The 27,562-nt window shown below is 40.2% G+C and overlaps 1 protein-coding gene across 1 annotated transcript in view; it reads right to left on the bottom strand.

The window, feature by feature from the left end:
* Positions 1-27,562, bottom strand: part of LOC132393770 (kelch-like protein 1) — a 220,464-nt gene that overhangs the window by 144,758 nt on the left and 48,144 nt on the right. The window contains exon 3 of the mRNA XM_059969164.1: positions 10,852-11,048. Coding sequence (XP_059825147.1) covers positions 10,852-11,048 — 197 coding nt within the window. The remainder of the gene's footprint in view (positions 1-10,851; positions 11,049-27,562) is intronic.

Below are 27,562 nucleotides of genomic sequence, written 5' to 3'. Positions count from 1 at the left end.
ATGCTTCAGTGTGACCAAAGCCTGTAGGGCATGAAACTAGGCTTCAAGAGAAAGAAGGAAGAAATTTCTTTGCTTGGTTTATAATAGGGATGTGGAAGTGCAACGTTACAGCTCACCCAGCAGCACTGAAAATGGTCCTGTTGTGAAATGATTCCAGAAGGTTTCCTTTCCTCGAGGGCAGAGAGTGTGACCAGAACCATTTAGTTTGTGGCATATAAAACCGCCAAAACAGAATGCACCTTAGATAAAATGTCATTATAATATAGAAGCAGATCTCACGTAAAAGTAATAAAGTTGGATTGCAGAAATGCGTTTGATATTTTACAGTATATTAAAAAGAAACCTCAAAAGTTCTTTAAATGCCAGTTGAAATATTAAACTTCCATAGTCAAATAGTGAATGACCTTCTGATCATTTCATTAAACTCCAGAATTCCAGCAGTCAGGTCCCTTTATTGCTGTGAGATTCATATTTGGCACCATTCGGACTACAAGACCTGTTCAAATAGAACCTATCCAAGAGTTTGATATGAGGATACTTTTCATGTGTAATCTTGGAGGAGCTGTGAATAGGTTTTTCTTTTCCATTTGAATCTGCACTATGATTTGAAATGTTATACATTGTACAGATCCAATAATCATTAATTGTAGAACCCTGTGAAAATCATATTGGTTCACGATATGAAGTAGACAAACAGACAAGAAGCCTCAGACACGCAAAAAGTATTTATTTTATTCCCTTGAGCTTAAGCTAGTATTTATTGCCCTCAGTAGGGGAAATATGGGTGAATCTCCTTCCTGAACCATTGGATCCCATATGGTGAAGATCATTGTGTTGGGTGAGGAGATCCAGGTTTTAGACCCAGTGACCATGAGGCAATGGTGATACATTTATAAGTCAGGAGAGTGTGAGACCTGGATGGGAACTTCCAGTGAGTGGTGCTCCTCTGCAGCTGCTGCCCATGTCCTTCCTAATGCAGAATGTGCTTGAATGGTGTTGCTAAAATGTCTGGGGTGAATGACTACAGTAAAGTTTTCCAGATGGTCTCTGTTGCAGCTACCAATAGCTGGCAGTGGAAGAAGTGAATGATTAAGGTGGTGAATAGGGTATCTGTCAAGGAAAGCATGACATACTGTTTAGTGCAAGGGCTCCAAACCTGCAGTCCATGGACCCCTTGGTTAATGTAGGGGCCTATCTCATAAGAATGCTTGGGAACCCCTGGCATTCTGTTTTTGTTATATTTGTTATTTGGAATTTCAGGAGCCTGCCCTAATTAGAATCATAATGTTATAGAAAAGTACAACACAGAAACAGACTCTTTGGCTCATCTAGTCCACGCCAAACTATTTAAGCTGCCTACTTCCATCAAACTGCACTGGGACCATAGCCCTCCAAACCCCTACCATCCATGTACCTATCGAAACTTCTCTTAAATGTTTAAATTGAGCTCTCATGGACCCACCACTTGTGCAGGCAGTTTGTTTCACACTCTCATGGTGAGGAAGTTTCCCCTCATGTTCCCCTTAAATTTTTCATCTTTTACCCTCAGCCCATGACCTCTGGTTGTAGTTCCATCGAACCTCAGTGGAAACTTCCAGCCCCACTGTGATGTAAATGTCATCTTGTTAACTGGATGTTAACAAACTCACTTTAGGGAAAAGGAAAACATAAAAAGGACAAGGAATTAACTCAAACACACAATATTGACACTGAACAATTGAAAACTGAGAATGATGATATATTGAAAATCAAAATACTGCAGATTCTGGAAATCTGAAATCAAAACAGAAATTTTTGGAAACACTCAGCAGGATAGGCAGCACCTATAAAGAGTAAAACAGAGTTAACATTCCAAGTCAAAGACCATCCATCAGAAATGAAATAGTAGGAAAACAAGTTAGTGCTAAGAAGGGGTTTGGAAGTGTTGAACAAAGGGACAAAGGGAGTATCTGTGACAGGGTGAGGCATTACATTCCTGAATGGCAGCCTTCCCATTACTTAAGAAGGTGATGGAGTTCATATCCACATAATCACCAAGGCACAGCAGATCATAAAATATCTGTTAACAAATTAGATTAGTACAGATAGCTATATTAATGGTTAATAGGATGGACCAAAAGGCTTGATGTACGACACTATGACTTATTTTTTAACACCTAATATTATCAACCAGGTAACTGGAGAGAATCATGAGGTGCTGACATTCCTCTACTCTTAGCAGTGACTTTCCCAATTTTAACATTGCAAAAGACTAAATACCTGGTCACAGTATCAGTGTTTTAATTACCAATAGCTTATCTTAATGGCCTGAAGATTTTGAGTTATCAAGTCCACCTTAGTAGAACTCTGTTGATGGTCATATCTGCTCAAGAATGCAGGTTTAAAAACAAACAGTTTCTGGTTGAGTTATTGAAAGAGCTGCTGTGAGATTTTAACAAAACATAGTTAGTCATTTATTATTTCTTCCTTTCACACTTGAGATTATGGATATTACAGGGAAAATTATCTTATAACATGCTTCATACAATTTTGCAATCTCATTGATTTAACGGCTTCCAATATAATTTAGAGGGCAGTTTATGAATCACGTTTCCATAACAGCTGTAGTAACAGTTAAGCTGGAGTTGCTAAGAGCTGATGGTTTACTGACCAAGAGATATTTGTAAATCTTTTTTTTTGATTCCATCACCAAATTTAAATTCACATTATTTGGATTATCAGCCCAAGTGACATAATCCTTAAACAACTAAGTAAGTGTTTTTAATTGACATTGATTGTCCCTTTACTGTTGGCTAAACCTGCATTAACTTAAACCTGCAGTGATCTGTTATATAGTAATGCTTATGGTGTAGTTGCAGAAAGAACTACCAGAGTGTATGGAGACCTAAGTTAATTCCAGAAGCTGAAATTAATAATTGATCAAAAGAATATTGAAATCTTATTCATTCAGATATCTTTATGAAGTTTGTCTGGGAGTAATCAATGAACAAAGAATGGAGAATCCAGACTAAGACAAGGAAACAAATATTATAATAACCATCTCAGAATGGTAGATTTTTTTCACACTAGGTGTTTCCTCTCAAGAGAAGCTTAGTCTTACATGAATTCTCAAAGTGAGATTTATGAGGACAGGCATTATAGGACAGGTTTCTATTTTCCCAAATCGATATGATTAAAAGGCAGTTACACTGAGAATTCAAAATAATAATTATTGTGAGAAACTATTTTCTTTGCCTGAGGCAACTTAAGAGGAGTACATCACCTTAAAATAGAATACGGGTATTCATGGGTGCTGGCAGGCAGCATTTCTCCATATTAATATGTGATGAAGTTCTGGAACCCTAACCTCCATGAAATCTATTAAAGCTTGGGACCAATTAAACATTTCAGAAGATTAGGCGTATTAACGAAAGGCTTTAAAGAACAAAAAAATGGGTATATGCAGTTAAGCTACAGAATACCACAATCTTATTGAATGGCTTCAATCCATACCCAAATGGTTTTACTTTGAGAAATTACAATGATTCTTGGTCCTTCATGATTGAACCTATATCTCATTCTTATAAGGTATGATGGAATGTACTCTTGAAGTCAGAAGTTTACACATGTCTTAGCCAAATACATTTAAACTCAGTTTTTCACAATTCCTGACATTTAATCCGAGAAAACATTCCCTGTCTTAGGTCAGTTAGGATAACTATTTTATTTTGAGTATATGAAATGTCAGAATAATGGTAGAGAGAATGATTTATTTCAGCTTTTATTTCTTTCATCACTTTCCCAGTGGGTCAGAAGTTTACATACACTTTGTTAGTATTTGGTGGCATTGCTTTTAAAATGTTTAACTTGGGTCAAACATTTTGGGTAGCCTTCCATAAGCTTCTCACAATAAGTTGCTGGAATTTTGTTCCATTTCTCCAGACAGAACTGGTGTAACTGAATCAGGTTTGTAGGCCATCTTGCTTGCACATGCTTTTTCAGTTCTGCTCACAAATCTTCTATTGGATTGAGGTCAGGGCTGTGTGATAGCCACTCCATTATCTTGACTTTGTTGTCCTTAAGCAATTTTGCCACAACTTTGAAGGTATGCTTGGGGTTATTGTCCATTTGGAAGACCCATTTGCAACCAAGCTTTAACTTCCTGGCTGATGCCTTGAGATGTTGCTTCAATATATCCACATAATTTTCCTTCCTCATGATGCCATCTATTTTGTGAAGTGCACCAGACCCACCTGCAGCAAAGCACCCCCACAACATGATGCTCACCCCCATGCTTCACAGTTGGGATGGTGTTCTTCGGCTTGCAAGCCTCACCCTTTCTCCTCCAAACATAACAATGGTCATTATGGCCAAACAGTTTAATTTTTGTTTAATCAGACCAGAGTACATTTCTCCAAAAAGCAAGATCTTTGTCCCTATGTGCACTTGCAAACTGCAGTGTGGCTTTTATATGGCGGTTTTGGAGCAGTGGTTTCTTCCTTGTTGAACAGCCTTTCAGGTTATGTTGATATAGGACTCGTTTTACTGTGGATATAGATACTTGTCTACCTGTTTCCTCCAGCATCTTCACAAGGTCCTTTGCTGTTGTTCGGGGATTAATTTGCACTTTTCGCGCCAAAGTACGTTCATCTCTAGGAGACAGAATGCATCTCCTTCCTGAGCGCTATGTTGGCTGCGTGGTGCCATGGTGTTTATACTTGCATGCTATTATTTGTACAGATGACCATGGTACCTTCTGATGTTTGGAAAGTGCTCCCAAGGACCTTACAGCTAACAGAATGTTTCATAAATCTAGTGTTGGGCAGTGTGGCCTATACATGAGAGAGCTCAGAGTACATTGTGGCCTCAGGAATGGAGATAATGTCTAGACAGTAGATGCTAATATTGATTCAAAACCTACCAGAGGAATTCTGTAAGACAGGTTTGAAGGTTCTGTATCTATGCAGTTCTCAAGAGATGCCTACTGCGAGTATATACTAGAGGGCAGTGATCAGTACTGTACAGTAGATCATCAGCTTTGTGCATGGCTGAAGATAGTAAAACATTTTTTTTCTTAGATATCGGTGTTACTTTCCCATCCAGATAATTTCTGCAGATATTCTTAAACATTATCAGAACACCACTGATCTTCACACATATCACCTTCACGGGCAAAAATCAATTATTCATTCATATATGCTGACACATTTATTGCATAAGTCTATTTATTAACATATATAATGAGATTCACCATTTTTATGGTATGGAACCTTAATACATTTTACAGTATTAATAAATTCAGCAATATCTCTGCTAAACAGATGGGACATTTTTCAATTTCTATTTCATTATGTTTTATGGTTTGCATAAAAATTTTGTATCTGTATTTTTCATCATGGAAAGCTATTCCAGGAGAGTGTTGTGCACTACAATTACACCTTACTACATTTTTTCGTGTATTCTATTTTTGGATGCAGAGATAATGTTTTAATGTCCAGATGCTGAAGTCAATTTAGTGGTCATCCAGATCTCTGCAGATCAATATAACTACTTTAATGAGAAAATCTATTCCCTTACATTGCACCATGTCTCCAGTTGAGATGATATACATATTTAGTTTTATTTTATTTAGTGTTACAGTGTGGAAGAGGCTCTTCTGCCCCTTCAAACCATGCCACTATCAACACATTAATTTAACGCTAGCCCAATCACAGGAAATTTTACAATAACCAATTAACTTGTGAACCAGTATGTTTTTGGAATGTGGGATGAAACTGCACCGAAACCCATGTATTCACAGGGAGTACATACAAACTCCTTTCTGAGGTCACCGGAATTGAACTCCAAACTCCAGCATCCCAACATGTAATGGCATTGCACTAACCACTACATTACCATGGTGTTCTGTTGTACAGATCTATTTCACGGAAAATTTTGGTGCAACGTGCTAAGATTGATCCAATGTTTGTGCTTTACTTGTTCAATCCCAAATCCTGCCTTACAAATTCCAAAAGGAGTGTGTGCCAGAGTAATTCATCATAAAAAGAAGAGATTCTGAAGGGCAAGGAATATGAAATGATTATGTTTGGCCTTCTGTACAAACTCTGATTATTCCTGAAGGTTAAAAGGCTGAATTGAAGGCTGTAAAAAGCAATGAGATTTTCATGGGTCATTCAGTACACTCAACAAACTTTGCATCAGTAGTTTCTTGGTTGATACATCACACAGAAATGTCAACGTTATCTCCATTAAAAAGGTTGAGAATTCTGGGTAATTGGAGGCATATAAAAAAGTAGGCCAAAGTTAGCATGGTTTCCACAAGAGAAATCTAGTCTGGCAAATCTGTTGGATTTTTTTTTTTGAGGAGGAAAGATGCAGGGAAGTGTTGTGAAATGTGTTGTTTTACAGCTGCAGTACAATGTAATACATAAAAATATTATAAATATAAAAAATAAACAAGTAGTAAAAAAGAAGAGCACAACAGTGAGATGTAATGTTCATGGATTTGTGGACTGCTCAGAAATCTGATGGTGGAGGGGAAGTTGTTTTTAAAACGTTGAATGTGTGCTTTCCAGCTCTTCTGCCTCCTCACAGATGGTAATAATGAGAAGAGGGCATGTCTTGGGTGGTGAGAGTCTTTAATGATGAATGCTGCTTTTTGAGGCATGACATTTTGAAGTCCTTAATGTTGGGGAAGTTAGAGGTTAGTGTGCATGATGGAACTGGCTGAGTTTACAACCTTATATAGCTTTTCTCTGATCGTGTGTATTGGCATCTCCATACCAGATGGTGATGCAACCAGTTTGAATGCTCTTCAAGGTATATCTCTAGAAATACGCTGGAGTTTTTTGATGACACAACCAATCTCCTTAAACTCCTAATGAAATAGAGCTACACTGTGCTTTGTTTGTAATTTTATCAATATGTTGGGCCCTGGATCAATCTTGGAACTTGAAAATGCTCACCCTTTGCACAGCTGACTCTTTAATGAGGACTGGTATGTATTCCTTGGTGTCCCCTCCCTGAAGTCCTCAATCAATTCTGTGGTTCTGCTAATGTTGAATGCAAGGCTGTTGTTGCAACACCGCTCAACCTGCTCATCTATCTCAACCCTATATGCCTCCTTGTCAACATCTGAGATTCTGCCAACAATGATTGTGTTATTGGTGAATTAATAGATGGAATTTGTTATGCCTAGCTACACAGACATGGGTGTGGAGAGAACAGAGCAACAGGTTAATTCTTCTTGAAGTGTGCCTGGGTTGATTGTCAGCAAGGAGATGTTATTTCCAATCACATTGACTATGGTCTCTCAATGAACAAGTCATGGATCCAACTGTACAGCAAGGTACAGAGGCCCAGGTTTTGAAGCTCTATTGAGTACTGAGGGGATGTTGGTGTTGAATGCTGGATTCTAATCAATAAACAACAGCCTAATGTAGATTGCTGTTGTTTATGTGGTCCAAGGCCGAGTGGAGAGTCAGTGAGATGACTCCTATTGTGGAACTAGGCAAACTGCAGCAGATCTAGGTTGTTGTTTCGGCAGGAGTTAATCTTAGCCATGACCAACCTCTCAAAGCAATTTATCGCAGTAAATGGGAGTGTTACTGGACGATAGTCATTCAGCCAGCTCACCCTGCTCTTCCTGAGCTCCAGTATGTTTGATGCCCTTTTGAAGCAGGTAGAAATCTTCAGCTGAAGCAGTGAGTGACTGAAGTATAGTGAGGTGTATTCTCAAGTACCTTTGGAGATGCAATGAAGGCATCGACTTTTTTTTCCAAAACTGGGAATGAATTCAGAAACTGAAGGCTCAAAAGGGTTTGGAAGTCCTAATGCAAAATTCCCTGAAGGTTAACTTGCAGGTTGAGCCAGTTTTAACAAAGACAAATGCAATGTTCACATTCATCTCAAGAGAATTAGAATATAAAAGCAAGATGTACTGCTGAGCCTTTATGAGGTATTGGTCAGACCATATTTGGAGTATTCTGAGCAGTTTTAAGAGAGGTTGTGCTGGAAATGGAGAGGATCCAGAGGATGTTTATGAGAATGTCTCGGGAATGACCAGGTTAATATATGAGAAGAGTAGTATGGCTCTGGGCCCATACTCACTAGAGTTTAGATGAATGTGGGAGATATCAGTGAAACCTAATCAATATTGAAAGGCCTAGGTAGAGTAAGTGTAGAGGGGATGATTCCAATAGCGTGAAAGACTGGGACCAAAGAGCAGAGCCTCAGAATAGGACATTTCTTTGGAAGTGAAAGGATGAGGAATTTCTTTACCTAGAGGGTGGTGAATCTGTGGAATGTATTGCCATAGTCAGCAGTAGAGGCCAAGTCACTGGGTATATTTAAAGTGGTGGTTGATAGGTTCTTGATTAGTATGGCTGTCAGGGGCTACAAGGAGAAGACAGGAGAATGGGTTTGAGAGAGAAAATAAATCAGCCACATTCAAATGGTGGATCAGACTCAATGGGCCAAATGGTGCTCATGTGCCTTAAGGTATATTCCAGTTATCAAAAATTGCAAGCAGAACTTGATCAGCTAGAAAGGATCAAATTGGGATGTAATGTTCCAGTAGTACATGGATGAGGCCATACATGGAGTATTATGTTCATTTTGTTCACCCTGATATAAGAAAGATGCAATAAGCTGGAGAGAGTACAGAAACAATATAAAAGGATGTTGGACAATAGCAAGAGATTGAGTAGGCTAGGAGCATAGAAAACTGAGGGGTGATCTTCTAGACGTGTATAAAATCTGAAGAGGCATGGATACAGTGAATGCATACAATCTGCATTGTGGAATCAACAATGAGGTGGCACGGATTGAGGGTGGGAGGGAAATGATTGAATTGAAACCAAAAGGCCAACCATTTTCCATCAGAGTGATAAGTATTTGGAAGAAACTGCTGGAGAAAGCGCTGAGGCAAATGCAATAAACATTTAAAAGACAGGTCCATGGATCAGAAATATTTTGAGTGATAAAGGACAAACTCAGGCAAACGGGGTGAGCTTAGTTTGGGCACTTTGGTCAGCAGGGATAAGTTCCATAGGCCTGATTCCATGCTGTGTGACTCTATGGTACAATTCAGAGTAGGTGCTGAACTGTCAGAGATGCTGACCTAGACAGGGAAAAGATTTAGTTGTAATTTTCAAAGAGCAGAGAGTGAGTTCAATCTGATGCCTTAAGGCTTACATTATTAAAATGATTATTTTCATATTGCTAATTGTGAAATCTGGTAGTTTAATATTTGATTGTAAATTCTAACACCCATGTACAGTTTATGACAACGAGCGACAATGAGTAGTGTAATGAATACAATATTCTACATTATAATAGTGAGTACACTTCAAATAATGACTGGAAAGCACATTTGAATGCCCTGAGTTTATAGAATGCTAATGATTGTCTCTTTTTTAACCTTTCAAAGTTAATCACATTGTCATAAGCTGTATGAAAGTATATTGGAATTTACAATCAAATATTAAACTACCTGTTTAAAAACAGTTTGTGCCTGATCTTGTGTATCTCTGGATATGATTCTGACATTGTTCAGATCCTTAGAATGATTAACTAACCCAGCGTTATTTATTTTAATCCATCTGTTTCTGAAACTCCGAACTAAATCACTTTATTTGGAGAGAACTAGATTCTTGTGAAAACAATCTGGATGAGAGATTATGAACAATCTCTTCACACAACAGAGAAAGCAATGGCAAAATCCCAGTCTCTTATTCAAAGACACACAAACAAAAACTATGTAACTCCCCTCCCCTATATATGAGTGAAATTTGGGTTCTATGTAACTTAAAGTGAGGTATTTGAATTTGCTAGACAAAAAAAAAGTTTACCAACTAAGTTTATGTTGGATGGTGCTCAAAGCTCTCTCTACTGAGGGAAGTAAGCTTGCAATGATTAAGTTAAGAAGGTAAGGCATTTGAGCAGGAACAAGTTATTGAGCCCTTGTGTCTGCTTTAACAATTATCTAGATTATGGCTGATCCTCGACCACAAGACAATTTTCCCTGCACCATCAATATATCGCTTGGTTCCCATCAGAGATTTGAAGATTTCAGTCAACAGAACCTCAGTAAGTCATAACATTGTGAATACGATTTCTCCAGACAGCAATCAGAAACAAGAAAACCTCTTCCTAAACTAATTCCACTCACCGCAGATTCAATAACCAGGCTACTGAGAGTGGCAGTGATCAATTGACTCAGCTTTGTTTGCTGAAGGGAAAGGTTCTTGTAGCCTACACAGTTCAACCACACAGGGCATAAAACTGCAGAGATACTGGGGGAATAACGATTCTATTTATTTAATTCTGCTTCATCAACTTGGGAAACTTGTTTGAAATTCTGAACTATTGAAAAACTCTGGTGAGTATTAAAGGGCTTGCTATCAATACGAATTTCCATATTTTTAGCGGTTTAAAGGAAACTGAACATAATCTCATCATGATCAACATGAACACCTAGGACACCATTTAAAACTATTAAACATATAGCAAAGTTAATTAACAAATATTAGCTTTCGAGATGGAGCTTTGATATGTCAGCACTGTACACCATTGAAATTTGCAATTCAGAGATGACCATTTGATCCACTGACCCTGTCCTAATTCCTGCTAAGAGCTATCAGATTGATTTATCCCTCCCTGCGTAACATTTCTTAACAAAAGTCAAAAGGCCTGTCTGCGAATGCAATCTTTATCAATGTTTCCATTTACTTGCCTAGTAGAAAAAGACTGGTTGGCCACAGCACTGACAGCTGTGGTGAAAAAGAATCATTTCATATAGGACAGGACACATGCAGGGCAAGCACACGATATAGCAAAGTAATTGAAAATAAAACATCCTTGTCACCTTACCATTGTGTAGTTGTGAGCCACCTTCATTAACTCAGTGCAGCCTTGAGCATCAGCAAAAGCTCGGATACCCAAGCAGTTTGACGGATGGAGCAACTTCATCAGAAAATGACAGCACACCTCCACAACCTGGGAGAGCTGGAGTAGACAGGCGGCCGCAAGGAGATTCTCGATTGTCTCCTCTTTTAACTCAAGGCAGCCTGAAAGCAGATAAATTCCCCAAATATATGGTGACAAATGCACTCGCAAGAGGGACATGGTAAATAACGATTTTCAGAAAAAAAGATTGTTATCTTCATGGAATGTTCGCAATGACACATTTTGCTCTCTGTGCACGTCAATAATAAGTAAAACCTATTTTGAAGCATCTGTTTGCAGATTCCATATAGTTGATGAATAGCAGCCAGTGAGTAATGACAGAGATCTTTGAAGCAAACCCCCTTTCTAACTCTAGCTTCTCCCCCCCCCCTTCCATTGCACTCTGGATAAGGGGTCTCTGCCTGAAACATCGACTCTATTCCTCTGCATAGCTGCTCCCTGACCTGCAGAGTTTCACCGGCATTTTGAATGTATTATATATAGATCATTCCACATTGTGAAGCTGTCAGTCTGCATTATGTAACTGACACACTGATACTGCTCAACAGTGTTCACTCCCATACCTTAGAGACTTTACACTCAGTATGATTCGCATAGTTTATTCAATTCAACTGGTTTGAGAGTTAATATCACTTTGTTTGGAAAATCAAAGCAAATTTTATTTAGCTGCAATTTTGGAAAACAGTAACTAAGTACATAACCACAGAAAAGATTGAATTAATCTTTATTGAGAAGAGGATCCAATCCCTGATCATAAGCAAGAAGTTTTTCTTTAATGTATTAAAAAAGGTGCTGATAGAATATCAGCTGCTGGCTGTTATTTCAGAAGTGGATTACAGGAGCAAGGACTTAATGTTGAGGCTTTATAAAGTACTGCTGAGGTCTCACTTGGAGTATTGTGAGCAGTTTTGTGTCCCTTATATAAGGGATGTGCTGACATTGGAGAGAGTTCAAAGAAGGTTCACAAAAATGATTCTGGGATTGAAAGGCTTGTCATAATGAAGAGTATTTGATGACTCTGTGCCTGCACTCACTGGAATTCAGAAGAAGGAGTGGTGACCTCATTGAAGCATATCAAATGATGAAGCGGCTTGATAGAGTTGACGTGGAGAGGATACTTCCTACGGTGGGGGAGTCAAGGACCACAAGACACAGCCTTAGAATAGGAGGACATCCTTTAAGAAAGGAGATGAGGATGAATTACTTTAGCCAGAGACCGGTGAAGCAGTGAAATTTGTTGCCATAATCAGCTGTGGAGGCCAAGGCATTGGGTAATTTTTAGGCAGAGTTTCATAGATTCTTGATTAGTCAAGGCATGAAGGGATACGTGGAGAAAGCAGGACATTGGAGCCGAGAGGGAAAATGGATCAACTATGAAATAGTGGAGCATACTCAATGGGCCAAATAGCTAAATTCTACTCCTATATCTTATGATCATGTGAAAATGGATTAGACTGGACTGAGCTAGAGATTTGGTGCCAATAAGTCAGAACGTTATTAGATCAACCGTTGAAACTATCAGTGAGGTACTGACAAGCAGAGGAGAGAGTCAGGAAGTACATTATATGCAATCCCACTGCTTAATACCAGGGAAGGCTTTCTTAGGAACAGCAACCACACCAAACCTGTGGAAAAATATTCACAGTGGATTGCTTCAGGAAAGCTACAGTTAACAGGAAGGATTTCTGGCATTCCGGCCATTCCCATTTCTCTCCTGTCCTCAGGGAGAAGATACAAGAGTTTGTAGACCTTGAAGAAGGGTCTCGGCCCAAAACATTGACAGGTGCTGTATGACTTGCTGAGCCCCTCCTGCATTTGTGTGTGTTGGCTAGACACAAGAACAGCTCCACCCCCCCCCACTGCTATAAGAAATCTGAGCCAATCAACAGCTTCCACACTCCTTTAGAGTTTTGCTGCCATATTCTTAGAATCACAAACTGGATTCCATTATTGTCAGTTTATCATTTATTTTTGCACTACCTCAAACGACACTACTACAGTATCATCACACCATTCTGCTGTCCTCACATTTGTCACTGTATTCTTTGTTCTATTTATTATTGCCATGGATACTGTTTACTTTCTTGAGCTTCACGGGAGCAAGGAACTTCAGTACACCCTGGCGTATGTGACGATAAGCTGATCTGATCTGGTTTGTACACTAAGAAGGGCAAGTCAGACGTTTCCAGCTCACAGGCATTGAAATTTACCCAGCACACATGTGGAATTCAAACAGGCAATACCTCCGGCTGCAGACCTGCATTAACTGTGATTGACAGCCTTGGTTAACACTAACCCAAGTGAGCAAAATTAAAATCACAACAAAGACTAACAACTTTTAGGAATGGTTTTAAGTTCCACTTTTAGCATACAATCTATCAGCTCATGCCGTAGCTTGCAAAGACCCCATTTACCAGGGTTCAACAGACCTGTTGTAAAACTCTTGAATTAACACACATCTAATACAAGTAATCACAATTTTGTTCGGTGTTTCCAGTGGATCCTGTGTCAGAACATAGTTCCATATAGCTGCATTGCCATAAATCAGAAACAGACAGTAGATAGAAACTGACCCAGATTTTAGAATCATTCAGATGTCCTCTTGTCGTGCTTATAATGAGAACAATTCCATCTACTGTCTGTACACCATCAAAAGGAAGTTAAAAGAAAAATCACCCATGGAGGGAACTTGGAAAATGGGCAGTACACTAAGCTACAGTCTTGTATGGAAGTGATTGACAAAATGTCCAGTGTCATAGCAAAATTTCTATTAACTTCATTTGACACAGAAGAACAATAATAAAAGACCTGTTTTTTTAAAATAATTTGCTTGGATTCCATTAAAAGTGGCAAGTTTCATAAATCTTTGCTATACCTGTAGGGGTAGTTCTGAAAGTGTGTTGCATTGTCACAGGGACTGTCCTGAGAGATTTCTGCACGGTCAGATGGGCAATTGTGGAATAGTACTGCAATGACAGAGGGCTGTACTACTAGCGGAAGTACACAGACAGAAAACTTGACGTTTTCAAGTCAGAAAATGCACCAATTTGAAGAGCAGTAAGTAGGAAACAGTAATTTGTCAGAGTGACACTATCCACAAGAGGCTTTACATACAGGGGCTGGTACTAAGAGTATGAACATAGAATATAGAAATTTTCAGCACATTACAGGCTCTTCGGCTCACTGTGTTGTGCTGACCATGTAATCTACTCTACAGACTGCCTAGAATTTCCCTAGTGCATAGCCCTCTGTTTTTCTAAGCTCCATGTACCTATTTAAAAAGCTCTTAAAAGACCCTATTGTATCCGCTTCCACCACCATGGCGAGCAGTGCACTCCACGCACCCACCACTCTGTGTGAAAAATTTACCCCTGACAACCCCTCAGTACCTATTTCCAAGCACCTTAAGACTATGCCCCCTCGTGTTAGCCATTTCAGCCCTGGCAAAAAGCCTCTGGCTATCCACACAATCAATGCCCCTCATTATCTTATACATCTCTATCAGGTCATCTCTCATCCTCTTGTCACTCCAAGGAGAAGAGGCCAAGTACACTCAAACTGTTCCCATAAGGTACACTCACCAACCCAGACAACATCCTTGTAAATCTAAATCACCACTAGTATGCAGCAGACACGCAAGGGCATGTCATATTATCAGTGTCATTTGTCATGAATTTTTTTTATTTTTGGCAACCGTGCAGTACAAGACATAAAAAATTACTATAAGTTGCAATTAAAAAATAGTATAAAAGAGGAATAGCAAAGTAGTGTTCATGAGTTTATGAACCATTCATAAATCTGTTGGTGGAGGGGAAAAAGCTGTTTCTAAAATGTTTACTGTGCCTTGTTGGATTGGGTCATACTCACCCAGAGGTTTCTCAGAAGGCAAGAAAGAGGCAAAAAAACTCTGTGGTTATGGTCATTTATTAGATGTAAACAAGAACAAAGAAAGACAAACAACAATGAACTCAGGCTAGAGAGATGAAGCATATTCCATTGATAGGTTGTAACCTATGAAATACTCAGATACAAATAACACACCCCTTGGTACAGAAATTCTAAGCAGCGTCTAAAAAGTACAGAATCTGCCATGTTACAATTACTAGAAAATCTACAATTTCATTTATATACTGTAGATGAATGTAAATAACTTCACGTGTGATGTCCTGGTTAAGATTTTTACTGCTATGCTGTAGGTATTTCATTTTAGCAGTTCTTTAAGAACAGTCTGTTCTGCTTTCAGCTTGTTTAGGTGTGAGTGAGATAAGGGGCTTTGTTGTTCAACTTAGGAATGGGGTTTCAGCCAATCAGCATGTGCTTTCAAGCCGACAGAGGGTCCAGCATTGAACTACAGACAACTTCAAGATGAGTTCTAACTTAAGTACGCATTTGACTCTTTAATTATCATGGGCTCATTTTGTCTTTTTCTTTCTTTTCTTTGATAACCCTTTGGTTAAGTTAATGTTCATAAATGTACTCTCTTTTTAACTGTATGCAGTGTATGATCTGTTATATCTTGTCAACAAGTATTTGCTGGGGGGGTGCAATAGATCATACAGCTTTCACACAAAATGGGGTTTGGGTGGGCGAGATGTCCCAACCTCACAGGTTTTGTGGGATCAAAGTTGCATAGACCCCAGACACAAGGAGCATCAGAAAGGTGGGTTCCTCGCTGTGGAGTCCAGTGGCTGTTAGTGAGGGGCTAGAACCACCCAGTTTAAAGGGGTTTCACAAGCAAACATAGGAAGGTTACAATCCAAGAAAAGTAACAATACTACACTCCAATCCAACAGGGATATCCGCCTGCTGTAACTCCTCCCTGAAAGAGTGCCACACTGTCCACGAGTGCTGAGAAAGTGTGGTATGGTCAGAGGAGTAGTTTTGAAGGGAACTGCTCTGAGGAGCACGATTTTCTCTTAAGGAAACCATGCTGACTACAGCCTGTTTTATTATGCACCTCCATGTACCCCAAAACCACACCCTTAACAATTGACACCAACATCTTCCCAACTACTGAGGTCAGACTAACTAGCCTATAATTTCCTTTCTTCTGCTTCTCTTCCTTCTTGAAGGAGTGGAGTGACACTTGCATCTGGTCCAGAGGAACAACCTTCCTTTAGACCTTTCAGCTTCCTCAGTACTCTCTCCTTATTAATAGCAACTACACTCACAACTGCCCCTTGATACTCTCAAATTTCTGGCATACTCCTGACACCTTCCACAGTGAAGACTGATGCAAAATACTTGTTAAGTTTGTCCACCATTTCTTCATTCCCCAATACAAGCAAGCAAGTTTATTTATATAGCGCTTTTCAAATATAGGGCAGTACAAAGTGCTTTCAATAGAACAAGATATAAAAAATCAAACATCAAATTTCTGACAATATATAAGAGAATAAAATGTTACAAAAATAGACATGTTAATTAGAAGTTATAGCATAGGAGATTCTAATTAAAAGATACAGCAAAAAGTTTTGAGCCATGACTTAAAATAACTTAAAATTGGGGCAGACCTCAGACCCTCTGGAAGGTTATTCCAGATATATGGAATATAGTAACTAAAAGCTGCTTCACCATGTTTAGTTTTGATCTTGGAGACGGTAAGCAGATCCACTCTAGATGGCCTGAGAGCTTGAGAAGATTCATAATGCAGCAAGAGATCGGAGATGTATTTTTGCCATAGATCATTCAATGTTTTATGAACCAACAGTAATATTTTAAAGTAAGTCCTCTAATAGGAAGCCAAGGCAGTGATCTGAGAACTGGAGTGATATGTTCTACTTTCTAGGTCTTCGTGAGGACTGTAGCTGTAGCGTTCTGAATGAGCTGCAGCTGTCTGAGGGATTTTATTTTACAGAGACCAGTGATAATGCCATTGCAGTAGTCAAGCCTACAAAAAATAAATGCATGGATTAGTTTCTTCTAGATCTTGCTAAGACACAAGCCCTTTAACTCTCACTGTATTAAGATGGTAGTAGGCTGGACTTTGTAATTGTCTTAATGTGGCAGTTGAAATTTAAGTCAGAATTCATCACAACACCAAAGCTTCTGGCTTGGTTTTTGTTCTGTAAGAACAGCGATTCTAAATAAGTACTGACTTTTAAACAGTCTTTTAAACATTAAGAACAGTGATTCTAAGTACTGACTTTTAAATATTCAAAGAAGATTACAAAAAATGCAATACGCCAAGAAAAAATGAGGTACAAAGGTAAACTAGCCAAGAATATAAAGGAAGATAGTAAAAGCTTCTTTAGGTATGTGAATAGCAAAAAAAATAGTTAAGACCAAAATTGGGCCATTGAAGACAGAAATGGGTGAATTTATTATGGGGAACAAGGAAATGGCAGATTAGTTGAACAGGTACTTTGGATCTGTCTTCACTAGGGAAGACACAAACAATCTCCCAGATGTAATAGTGGCCAAAGGAACTAGGGTAAAGGATGAACTGAAGGAAATTTATGTTAGGCAAGAAACAGTGTTGGATAGACTGTTGAATCTGAAGGCTGATAAGTCCCCGGGACCTGATGGTCTGCATCCCAGGGTACTTAAAGAGGTGGCTCTAGAAATCGTGGACACACTGGTAATCATTTTCCAATGTTCTATAGATTCAGGAACAGTTCCTGTTGATTGGAGGGTGGCTAATGTTGTCCCACTTTTCAAGAAAGGAGGGAGAGAGAAAACAGGGAATTATAGACCGGTTAGCCTGATGTCAGTGGTGGGAAAGATGCTGGAGTCAATTATAACAGAGGAAATTACAACGCATTTGGATAGCAGTAGAAGGATCAGTCCGAGTCAGCATGGATTTATGAAGGGAAAATCATGCTTGACTAATCTTCTGGAGTTCGTTGAGGATGTAGCTATGAAAATGGACAAGGGAGAGCCAATGGATGTAGTGTACCTGGACTTCCAGAAAGCTTTTGATAAAGTCCCACATAGGAGATTAGTGGGCAAAATTAGGGCACATGGTATTGGGGGCAGAGTACTGACATGGATTGAAAATTGGCTGGCTGACAGGAAACAAAGAGCAGTGATTAACTGGTCCCTTTGGGAATGGCAGGCTGTGATCAGTGGGGTACCGCAAGGTTCGGTGCTGGGACTGCGGCTGTTTACAATATACATTAATGATTTAGATGAAGGGATTAAAAGTAACATTAGCAAATTTGCTGATGACACAAAGCTGGGAGGCAGTGTGAAATGTCAGGAGGATGTTATGAGAATGCAGGGTGACTTGGACAGGTTGGGTGAGTGGGCAAATGTATGGCAGATGCAGTTTAATGTGGATAAATGTGAGGTTATCTACTTTGGTGACAAGAACAGGAAGGCAGATTACTATCTAAATGGAGTCAAGTTAGGAAAAGGGGAAGTACAACGAGATCTAGGTGTTCTTGTACATCAGTCAATGAAAGCAAGCATGTAGGTACAGCAAGCAGTGAAGAAAGCTAATGGCATGCTGGCTTTTATAACAAGAGGAATTGAGTATAGGAGTAAAGGAGGTCCTTCTGCAGCTGTACAGGGCCCCGGTGAGACCCCACCTGGAGTATTGTGTGCAGTTTTGGTCTCCAAATTTGAGGAAGGACATTCTTGCTATTGAGGGAGTGCAGCGTAGGTTCACAAGGCTAATTCCTGGAATGGCGGGACTGTCATATGTTGAAAGATTGGAGTGACTGGGCTTGTATACACTGGAATTTAGAAGGATGAGAGGGGATCTGATTGAAGCATATAAGATTATTAAGGGATTGGACACACTGGAGGCAGGAAGCATGTTCCCGCTGATGGGTGAGTCCAGAACTAGAGGCCACAGTTTAAGAATAAGGGGTAGGCTATTTAGAACAGAGATGCGGAAAAACTTTTTCACCCAGAGAGTGGTGGATATGTGGAATGCTCTGCCCCAGAAGGAAGTGGAGGCCAAGTCTCTGGATGCATTCAAGAGAGAGTTAGATAGAGCTCTTATAGATAGCGGGGTCAAGGGAGATGGGGAGAGGGCAGGAACAGGGTACTGATTGTGTATGATCAGCCATGATCACAGTGAATGGTGGTGCAGGCTAGAAGGGCCAAATGGCCTACTCCTGCACTTACTGTCTATTGTCTATTGTCTATTGTCATTCTTTTTTAGCACCTAAAACAATTATTTCAGTTTTCCCTTTGTTTAACTGGAGGAAATTTTGGCTTACCAGATTAGTGATTGTTCAGTACAGTTTTTTAGTGATTGCATGGGACCAGAGTCACTTGATGACACTGTTATGTAAATTTCAGTGTCATCCACATAATTAAGGTAAGATATTTTGTTGCTTGTCATGCTTTGAGCTGGAGGGAGCAGGTATATGTTAAACAAAAGCGGCCCTAGTATGGAACCTTCAGGCACTGCACGTCATTTGTGTTCAGTCAGATATGCAGCAACCGATCGAAACAAAATGGACCCTGTCCTGTAAATACAATTTAAATCGCTTTAAAACTGTACCGGAAAAATCCCACCCAGTTCTCCAGTCTGTCCAGCATCATTTTCTAATGGTTTTAGTATCCACTTTCATGTCTCTTTTATATTTTATATATCTGAAAAATCTTCTGTTTTTTTTAAATACATTAAATGCCCTCCCTTTTCCTTTAAGGTTGTCTTTGACTTCCATGTCAGTCACAGTTGCCTTATACTCCCTTTACAATAATTCGTCATCTCTGGTATATATCTATCCTGTGCCATCCGAATTGCCCCCAGAAACTCTCACCATTGCTGATCAGCCATCTTACTTGCTTGTTTTCCCTTCCTATCAACTTTGGCCAGCTCCTCTCTCATGCCTCTGTAATTCCATTTACTGCACTGTAATATTGATGCATCTAAATTTATCCTCTCCCTCTTAAACTGCAGGGTGAATTTTACCATATTACAATAACTTTCTCCTGAGGATACCTTTACTCTGAGCTCCCTAATGAAATCTGGTTCATTTCAAAACATCCAGTCCAGAATTGCCTTCCCCCGAGTGAGCTCAACATCAAGCTGCTCTAAAAAGCCATCTCTGAGGCATTCCACAGATCTTCCCAATCCAACAGCATACTGAAATCTCCATGACTATTGTAACATTGCTATTTTACATGCCTTTCCTATCTCCCACTGATAGTTATATCCACCATTCTGGCTATTGTTCAGAGATCTGTATATAATTCTTTTCGGGATCTTTTTATCTTTACAGTTTCATAACTCTATTAACAAGGGTTCTACAACTTCCAATCCTATAACATCTCTTTCTCAGGATTTGATTTCAATACAGTACTTACCAACAGAACCCCTATGGCTATCTGCCTGTCCTTTTAATACAACACGTATCCTTAGATAATATGATCTCAACTGTTAACTTCTTTCAGTCACAACTCAGTAATACTTGTCAATCCCTAAATGTGCTACAAGATCATCAACCTTATTCTGTGCACTCTGTCCATTCAAATATAACACTTTCAGATTTGTATTCATCATAATTTTTGCTTTGAACCACATGTTACACTTCAACTCAAACCATGCATTCGTGGAAAGGAATAGGCAGTCGACATTTTGAGCCATGACCCCTCACCGGCCTGAAACATTGACTGTTTACTCTTTTCCATTGGTGCTGCCTGGCATGCTGAGTTCTTCCAACATTTTGCGTGTGTTTTCTTGGTTTCCAGCATCAGCAGATTTTTTTTTTCCTGTTTGTGTCCCTACAAACTGTACCTACTTGTATACCTATTGCACCATCCTCAGCCTTACTACACTGTTTCTCATTCCCCTGCCATTTGTTTAAATCCTCCCCAACAGCTCTGACCTGCAAGGATATTAGTCCCCTCAGACTCTGTGTAAGCCATCCTTTTTGTATAGTTCATACCATCCCCAGGAGATATCACAATGATCCAGAAATCCGAAACCCTGCTCCTTGCACCAGATCCTCGGCCACTCATTCATCTGTACTATCATCCTACTCCAGCCCATCTAGCACATTTTACTGGGAGCAATCCAGAGATTACAGCCTTGGAGGTCCTGCTCTTCAGCTTCTTCCCAAACTCCCTATACACACTACGCAGGACCTCTTCCTCTTTTCTACCTACATCATTGGTGCTGTGTGCATCATGTCCACGGCCTTTTGAGGATAGTCTGCAGCCACTCTGAGATATCCTTACCCCTCACACAATCCTGCCACCTCTTTTGTGGCCACAGAAGCTTGCTTGCTTGTTTCTCTCTCTCTCTCTCTCTCTCTCTCCCCCCCCCCTCCCTCTCTCATATCTCCTATTGCAATGGCATTGTCTAACTTCCCTGCTGAGCCACTGTGCCAGTGGCCTAGCTGCTGCTGCTGTGCCCTGATAAGTCATTGCCTCTCCCCCTCAGCAGTATGAAAATTGATATACTTATTGCTAAGGGGAATTGCTAGAGTGGAACCCTGCACAAACTGCTCGCCCCCCTTCTCATGGTCTACTATTTACTCTCTGAAGCCTGCACTCTAGGTGTGACCCCTTCAAGTCTATGAGGCTTGCTCCTGTGTACATCCAGCTCCAGCTCCAGTTCCTTGCCCTTGTCAGTCAGGTGCTAAGGTTAGTGCATTTCCTGCAGGCATAGCCATCTGGAAGACTTTTAGGTATTCCACAATTCCACATCTCCAAAGAAGAGCATTCTACTGCCTTAACTACCATCTTGTCTGCCTCTGTTATACAATCAACAAGATGACTCCAAAAGACACAGCACATTTAGCCTCCGCTTGTGGAGCTTAAGTCTGGCCGCTTGAACACAGGCCCATTCCCACAGCACAGGCACAATGGTCAGTCCACTTAACTCCTCCTTTCTCCTTAATGGCTCAAACAGTGACTCACTCCCAATGAGACTTGTGTTTTCTGCTGGCTCAAGCTTTGCAGGATGTCACTCTCCCACTTGCTACTTCAAACAATATTGGAGGAGCAGTACTCAGAGAACACTGACGCTCTGGAATGAGCAGTGCTGAAGGGAGCTTGGCATTACTGAATGAGCAGGATATTCCACAGGGAATATTGTTCTCTGTTGGCAGGAACTTTGGCCCAAAGGCATGTATTCATTCTCAGAGATGAGAGGAATAGAGTCACTATCACATGAAGATCGAAGGAGACATCCTCCCCCAGTACCTCAGGCCATTATTTATTCCTGTACTAACATCCCGATTAGCTCTGTGGGACCTTGCAGCCTTGCTGTGTCGAGGTAGGTAGGCTTGGTCGCTACAATATAGCTGAGTTACATTTCAACTTTGCTCTTCATCTGCCGTTGATCCTGATGCCCTGAGGTTATAAAAGTTGTTGCAGGATTTCTTTTCCTCTTATTCTCTCTCTCTTGTTTTTTTTTCTCTCCTGCAAAAGCCAGAAGCTCTTTTGTGCTGATGCTTCAGAAGTAATGAGCTACAAGGATCTTTTGGTAAACACAGTCAACTCTCAACTAACAGCATTGACTACACAGCATTGCATCATGTCGAACCACACGGTACACATTGCTCAGAAAGCACATACACATTTGACCTCCCTCTTTCTTTCTTCCTCTCTTGAGAGACTAAGTGGCCTACTTCTGATATTAATTTTTGTGTGTTTGTATGTCCCTCCTCTAACCCAGCTTCTCATGCACATGTGAGTGATGGGTTAAGGTGAAGTGATTTGGCAGCTGCCTTTCCTTCTTTTACACCTCTGTGGACATTGGATATGCTGACTGAAGGGGGTTCCAGAAAAGACATACAGCCTCAGGATTAAAGAATACCTTGAAAGAAGATAGCACCTTTTATCATTTCAGGACATCCGAATGTGCAGACTAATAGTACACAATAAATAATCACTGTTAAGGCTGATTTATAGTTGAGCTTAATACATAATAATAATTTCATCCTAATGGCCTTTGTCTATGTAGTGGATCTTCATTACTGCACCAGGGTCTTAGATTACGTGATCGAAGCTCTGGAATGAATGTTTGCAATAACTTAGTGAACATTTGGTGCTCAACATGACTGCCTGGCAACCTTCAAAGCCCCAATGTAAACTGTTATGGACAGAAATGTAGAATCTTTCTGAGCAACCCTACTCCACCACACAGTGTATTGTTACAGTACAATTAAAATAATTTGTACAATTGTATACAATCGTGTGTGTTGCCAGTATAGCACACTGGTGCCATTTGTTTAGTTTAAATTAAATTTATCTTTTGTTTTTCTTTTTAACGCTGTGTCTCTGATGCTGTGTGTCTGTGATGCTGCTGCAGATAAGTTCTTCATGGCGCCTGTGTAAATGACAATAAACTTAATTTTGACAATGCCAGCAGATGAAGCATTGAAAGGATGTTATGTCTATATTCCTAATAAATATAAAGTCATTGGAACATTTCCAATCAGTTCATAACAAGGTATAAATATTATCCATCAATTATGTTCACTAACTTCCAAAGAACTTTATTAGCTCTTAAATGGCTTGGATGACATATAACAGATGCTACCGAAATGCTGTTGTTAGTTATCTTGGTCTTCATTCTGCCCTGGCAGTTGAAATATGTGGGCTGGAATCAACAATTAGCAGAACTGTTTTATTTTAAACATTGGTAGATTCATATCAAGGTACCTAATTCAATTGGAGTTCCTAGATATGAGGGTGCAATAAGCAATATTAAAATCCTTGCTCCCAGAGAGATTTGTGAGTAAAATCCACAACATAATGAGCCCCTTATAATTTACAAAATTAACTGCACAACAGGGGCAAAAGTAATGCCTGTTATAGTTGAGATCTTTAAAGCCATTAATGGTATCATCAGCCATCTTTTGTAAGGTGCTGCTGAACCTGTTGAACCAGTAATCCTCATGCTCACATTGCTAAATGTGGTATTTTCTGGCCATCATGTAGGGAAGATACTAAAGTTATAGACTTATCAAGTCATAGAGTCATACAAAATGGAAATGGGCCTTTCAGCCCAGCTAGTTCACACTGGTCATGAATCCCATCTAGTCCCACTTGCCCATGTTTTCCCATATCCATCTAAACCTTTCCTAATCACATAGTGGTCCAAATACCTTTCAAATGTGGCTACTATACCTCCCTTAACTACTTCCTCTGGTAAATTATTCCATATGCTGGCCACACTCTGGGTAAAAAAATGTTGCCCCTCGGGTTTCGATTCAATCCCTCCCCCTCAGCTTAAATCTATGCTCTCTAGTTCTTCATTCCCATCTGTACGCATTGACCCTATCCATGCTCCTCTTGATTTTATACAGTGATAACTATTCAATGGGGCAGCACTATGGTGCTACAACCAGACAGACAGACATACTTTATTGATCCCAAGGGAAATTGGGTTTTGTTACGGTCGCACCAACCAAGAATAGTATAGAAATATAGCAATATAAAACCATAAATGATTAAATAATAATAAGTAAATAATGCCAAGTGGAAATTAGTCCAGGACCAGCCTATTTGCTCAGGGTGTCTGACACTGAGGGAGGAGTTGTAAAGTTTGATGGCCGCAGGCAGGAATGACTGTTGCATCTCAGAGGAATAAGTCTCTGGCTGAATGCACTCCTGTGCCTAACCAGTACATTATGGAGTGGATGGGAGACATTGTCCAAGATGGCATGCAACTTGGACAGCATCCACTTTTCAGACACCACTGTCAGAGAGTGCAGTTCCACCCCCACAACATCACTGGCCTTACGAATGAGTTTTTTTGATTCTGTTGGTCTCTGCTACCCTCAGCCTGCTGCCCCAGCACACAACAGCAAACCCGATAGCACTGGCCACCACAGACTTGTATAACATCCTCAGCATCGTCCGGCAGATGTTAAAGGACCTCAGTCTCCTTAGGAAATAGAGACGACTCTGACCCTTCTTGTAGACAGTCTCAGTGTTCTTTGACCAGTCCAGTTTATTGTCAATTCATATCCCCGGGTATTTATAATCCTCCACCATGTGCACACTGACCCCTTGGATGGAAACAGGGGTCACGGGTGCCTTAACCCTCCTCAAGTCCACCACCAACTCCTTAGTTTTTTTCACATTAAGCTGCAGATGATTCTGCTCAGTGTGACTCTTTCACTGTCTCAGCCACCAAAGCTTGATTCTGACCATTAGGTATGGCCTACCCAGAATCTGCACATTTTCCCCATCCTTTCCACCAGATGCAATACTCTCTTCTAACAAAAACATACCAGCTGATAGGTTAATTGGTCAGGGTAAATTACTCCTCGTGTAAAAGTGGGTGCTGGAAGTGGTTAAAGAGAGTAAGCCACAAGAAAATATGAGGGTTACTAGGGCTCATGGGATTGCTCGAAGAGCTGGCACAGATTCTCTGGGCTGAATGGTCTCCTATCTCATTGGGAAATAAGAAAAATATTATTGAAGTATATGTAAGGCTCTCAGTACCAGTAACTGTGGTGTTAACTGTTCCGGCTAACAAAATAGCTTCTCTGTAATGTTACTTAATGATTTAATGAGTTTCTGTATCTGGAATGTTTGGGTTATAACTGTAGAGAAGGGGGGAAGAAACCAATGGAGAGTTGTTACGCTATCTTGTATGTGTGAGCTGAGTGGGAATTTGCAGACTTTTCGGGAGGCAAGCGAGGAAGACGGATGTGTGAGGAGCGGACAGCGGTTCCAGGGTGGCGGATACTGGATGTCGATGGTTCTGACGGCGGCCGATGGCTCGGAAGGTTGTTGTGGATGGAACCGGAGGCGTGAGGTCCAACGTATTAAATTATTATGTGCACCCACTGATAAACTTACTGATTTGGCACCTTTAGGTTATTTGTTTCTACTAACCCATCTACTAAGAAATAACTACAAAGTTGCAATTATTTACTCATTTTTGGTGTATTGTTGGATATTTGTGTTGCGAGCGTGTACTTGGGAGGGGGCATTACACTCTATTTACACCTAAGTATTGCAGTACTAGCAGGGCGACAGCGGTTCACCCTAGGCAAACGGGGGTAAATTGGGAGCACGGATGCTACATCTTCATGAAAAAATATGTGAGGGGCTTTATCTCTAAATGGAGTTTCTTCATTTCATAATTGTTTAACATTTGTATCCCACGAGGAACTTACGATGGCTCTCAACTTACCAATTTGTCCACAATCAGTTTTTTAAGAATGGCATCTTCCCTCCCGCCACCAGATTTATGAATGAACCATGAGCCCAGAAACATTATCTCATTATACTGTTTCTTGCACTTCTTTTTTGTAACTTACTTTTGGCTTGCATTGTACTGCTACTGCAAAACAACAAACTTCACAACTTGCATCAGAGATATAAACCTAATTCATGCAAACAAAATCTTTTCATCGTATCTTGGCACATGTGACAACAGTAAATCTATTACCAATCGTCGAGATTTTGCTATGTGTCAGCAGTAGTTGATGTTCCCCTCTGTGCCTCGTGGCGCACTGGGTGGCAACCTTGGCTGTTTCCTTACATTTGTCTGTTTTTTATGATGCCAAGTTGCTGAAAAGCTTGCATGGATGGAAAGCATGCAAGAAGCAGGCCGGATTTGAACCCACAACGACTCGCCTTGTAATCTGGTGTGGATACCACTACACCACCGGCCAGCCTATGTGTCAGCAGTAAAGCACAAAAGATGTTCACTTATTTTCCAGACCTGGGACCCGACAATTAGAAATGAGCTTGCCTATATATTCCAGCTGGGGTACCCTAAATTTAGCCTATCTATATTCTTACTTGGCTGCATGAATTACCCTGAAAATCAAACTTTCATCCTTAAGTTCAAGATGAGTTAAATCTGACTTCAACATGTCAAACTCAAGCTTAAGTTCAAATTAAGTTAAGTTATCAGTCCCACATGAACATAGCTGAATGTGCCAGCATTTCTCCAGAGCTAAGGTGCAAAACATTCACTGCACAAGGTACATAAGTACATACAAGATAGAAAGCAAGTGTACAGTCACGCAGAAAAAATATTGTGGTGAGCAGTTGGTCCATGATGACGGATGAGAGGAGCTTGTTTAACTCAACTGGTGTTTTTTTTTTATTGGGGGTTTTATTGTGATAAACATGAAAACAGACTGGACACTATGACCCAGGGAGAGAATTGCTCAGTCTCACACAGACGGGGGAAGATGATTATCACACACTCCAGCTACAGTCAGGGTGACTCACAAAAACAGAAGTGAATAACAATATAACCTGGCTAAAATGCAACAATAAATTAATTTAAACATCCCACCATAATCCCAAAAAAGCATTTTAAGACAGGAACAATAAAGTGCGCTGGCCACTATGAATGCCGGGGCAGGCTGTCAACCGCACCCCTGGAGCGCAGCACTGACCCCACCTGAGGGGTCAGCCATCCCTGGCAACCCCACAGTCCACAACAAAGTTGAAAATTCCCGGTGGTGGTCCACACCGCTGGGGCTGTGAGGGATTTCTGGATATTTGAATTTAATTATATTTTGGGAGCTTGTTTGCATGTAGGGATGTTGATAACTGTGGAGGGGTGGGGCTGGAATCTTTATACGGCCATAAAGAAATCTCAGCTTTAAATGTGTTCCAGAAAATTGTGCATCTGTTTAATTGCTGCTTAATGTGAAACAGTTTTGTTAGTTTCTTAGCAGAGGTAAGGCAGGAATTCATTCTGTGGAAATCCAGCCCTTATACTTTC

Source organism: Hypanus sabinus, chromosome 5 (genome assembly GCF_030144855.1).
Source record: "Hypanus sabinus isolate sHypSab1 chromosome 5, sHypSab1.hap1, whole genome shotgun sequence".
Classification (NCBI taxonomy): domain Eukaryota; kingdom Metazoa; phylum Chordata; class Chondrichthyes; order Myliobatiformes; family Dasyatidae; genus Hypanus; species Hypanus sabinus.
The sequence above is the reverse complement of the archived record's forward strand: the minus strand, read 5'-3'. Positions and strand labels throughout refer to the sequence as shown.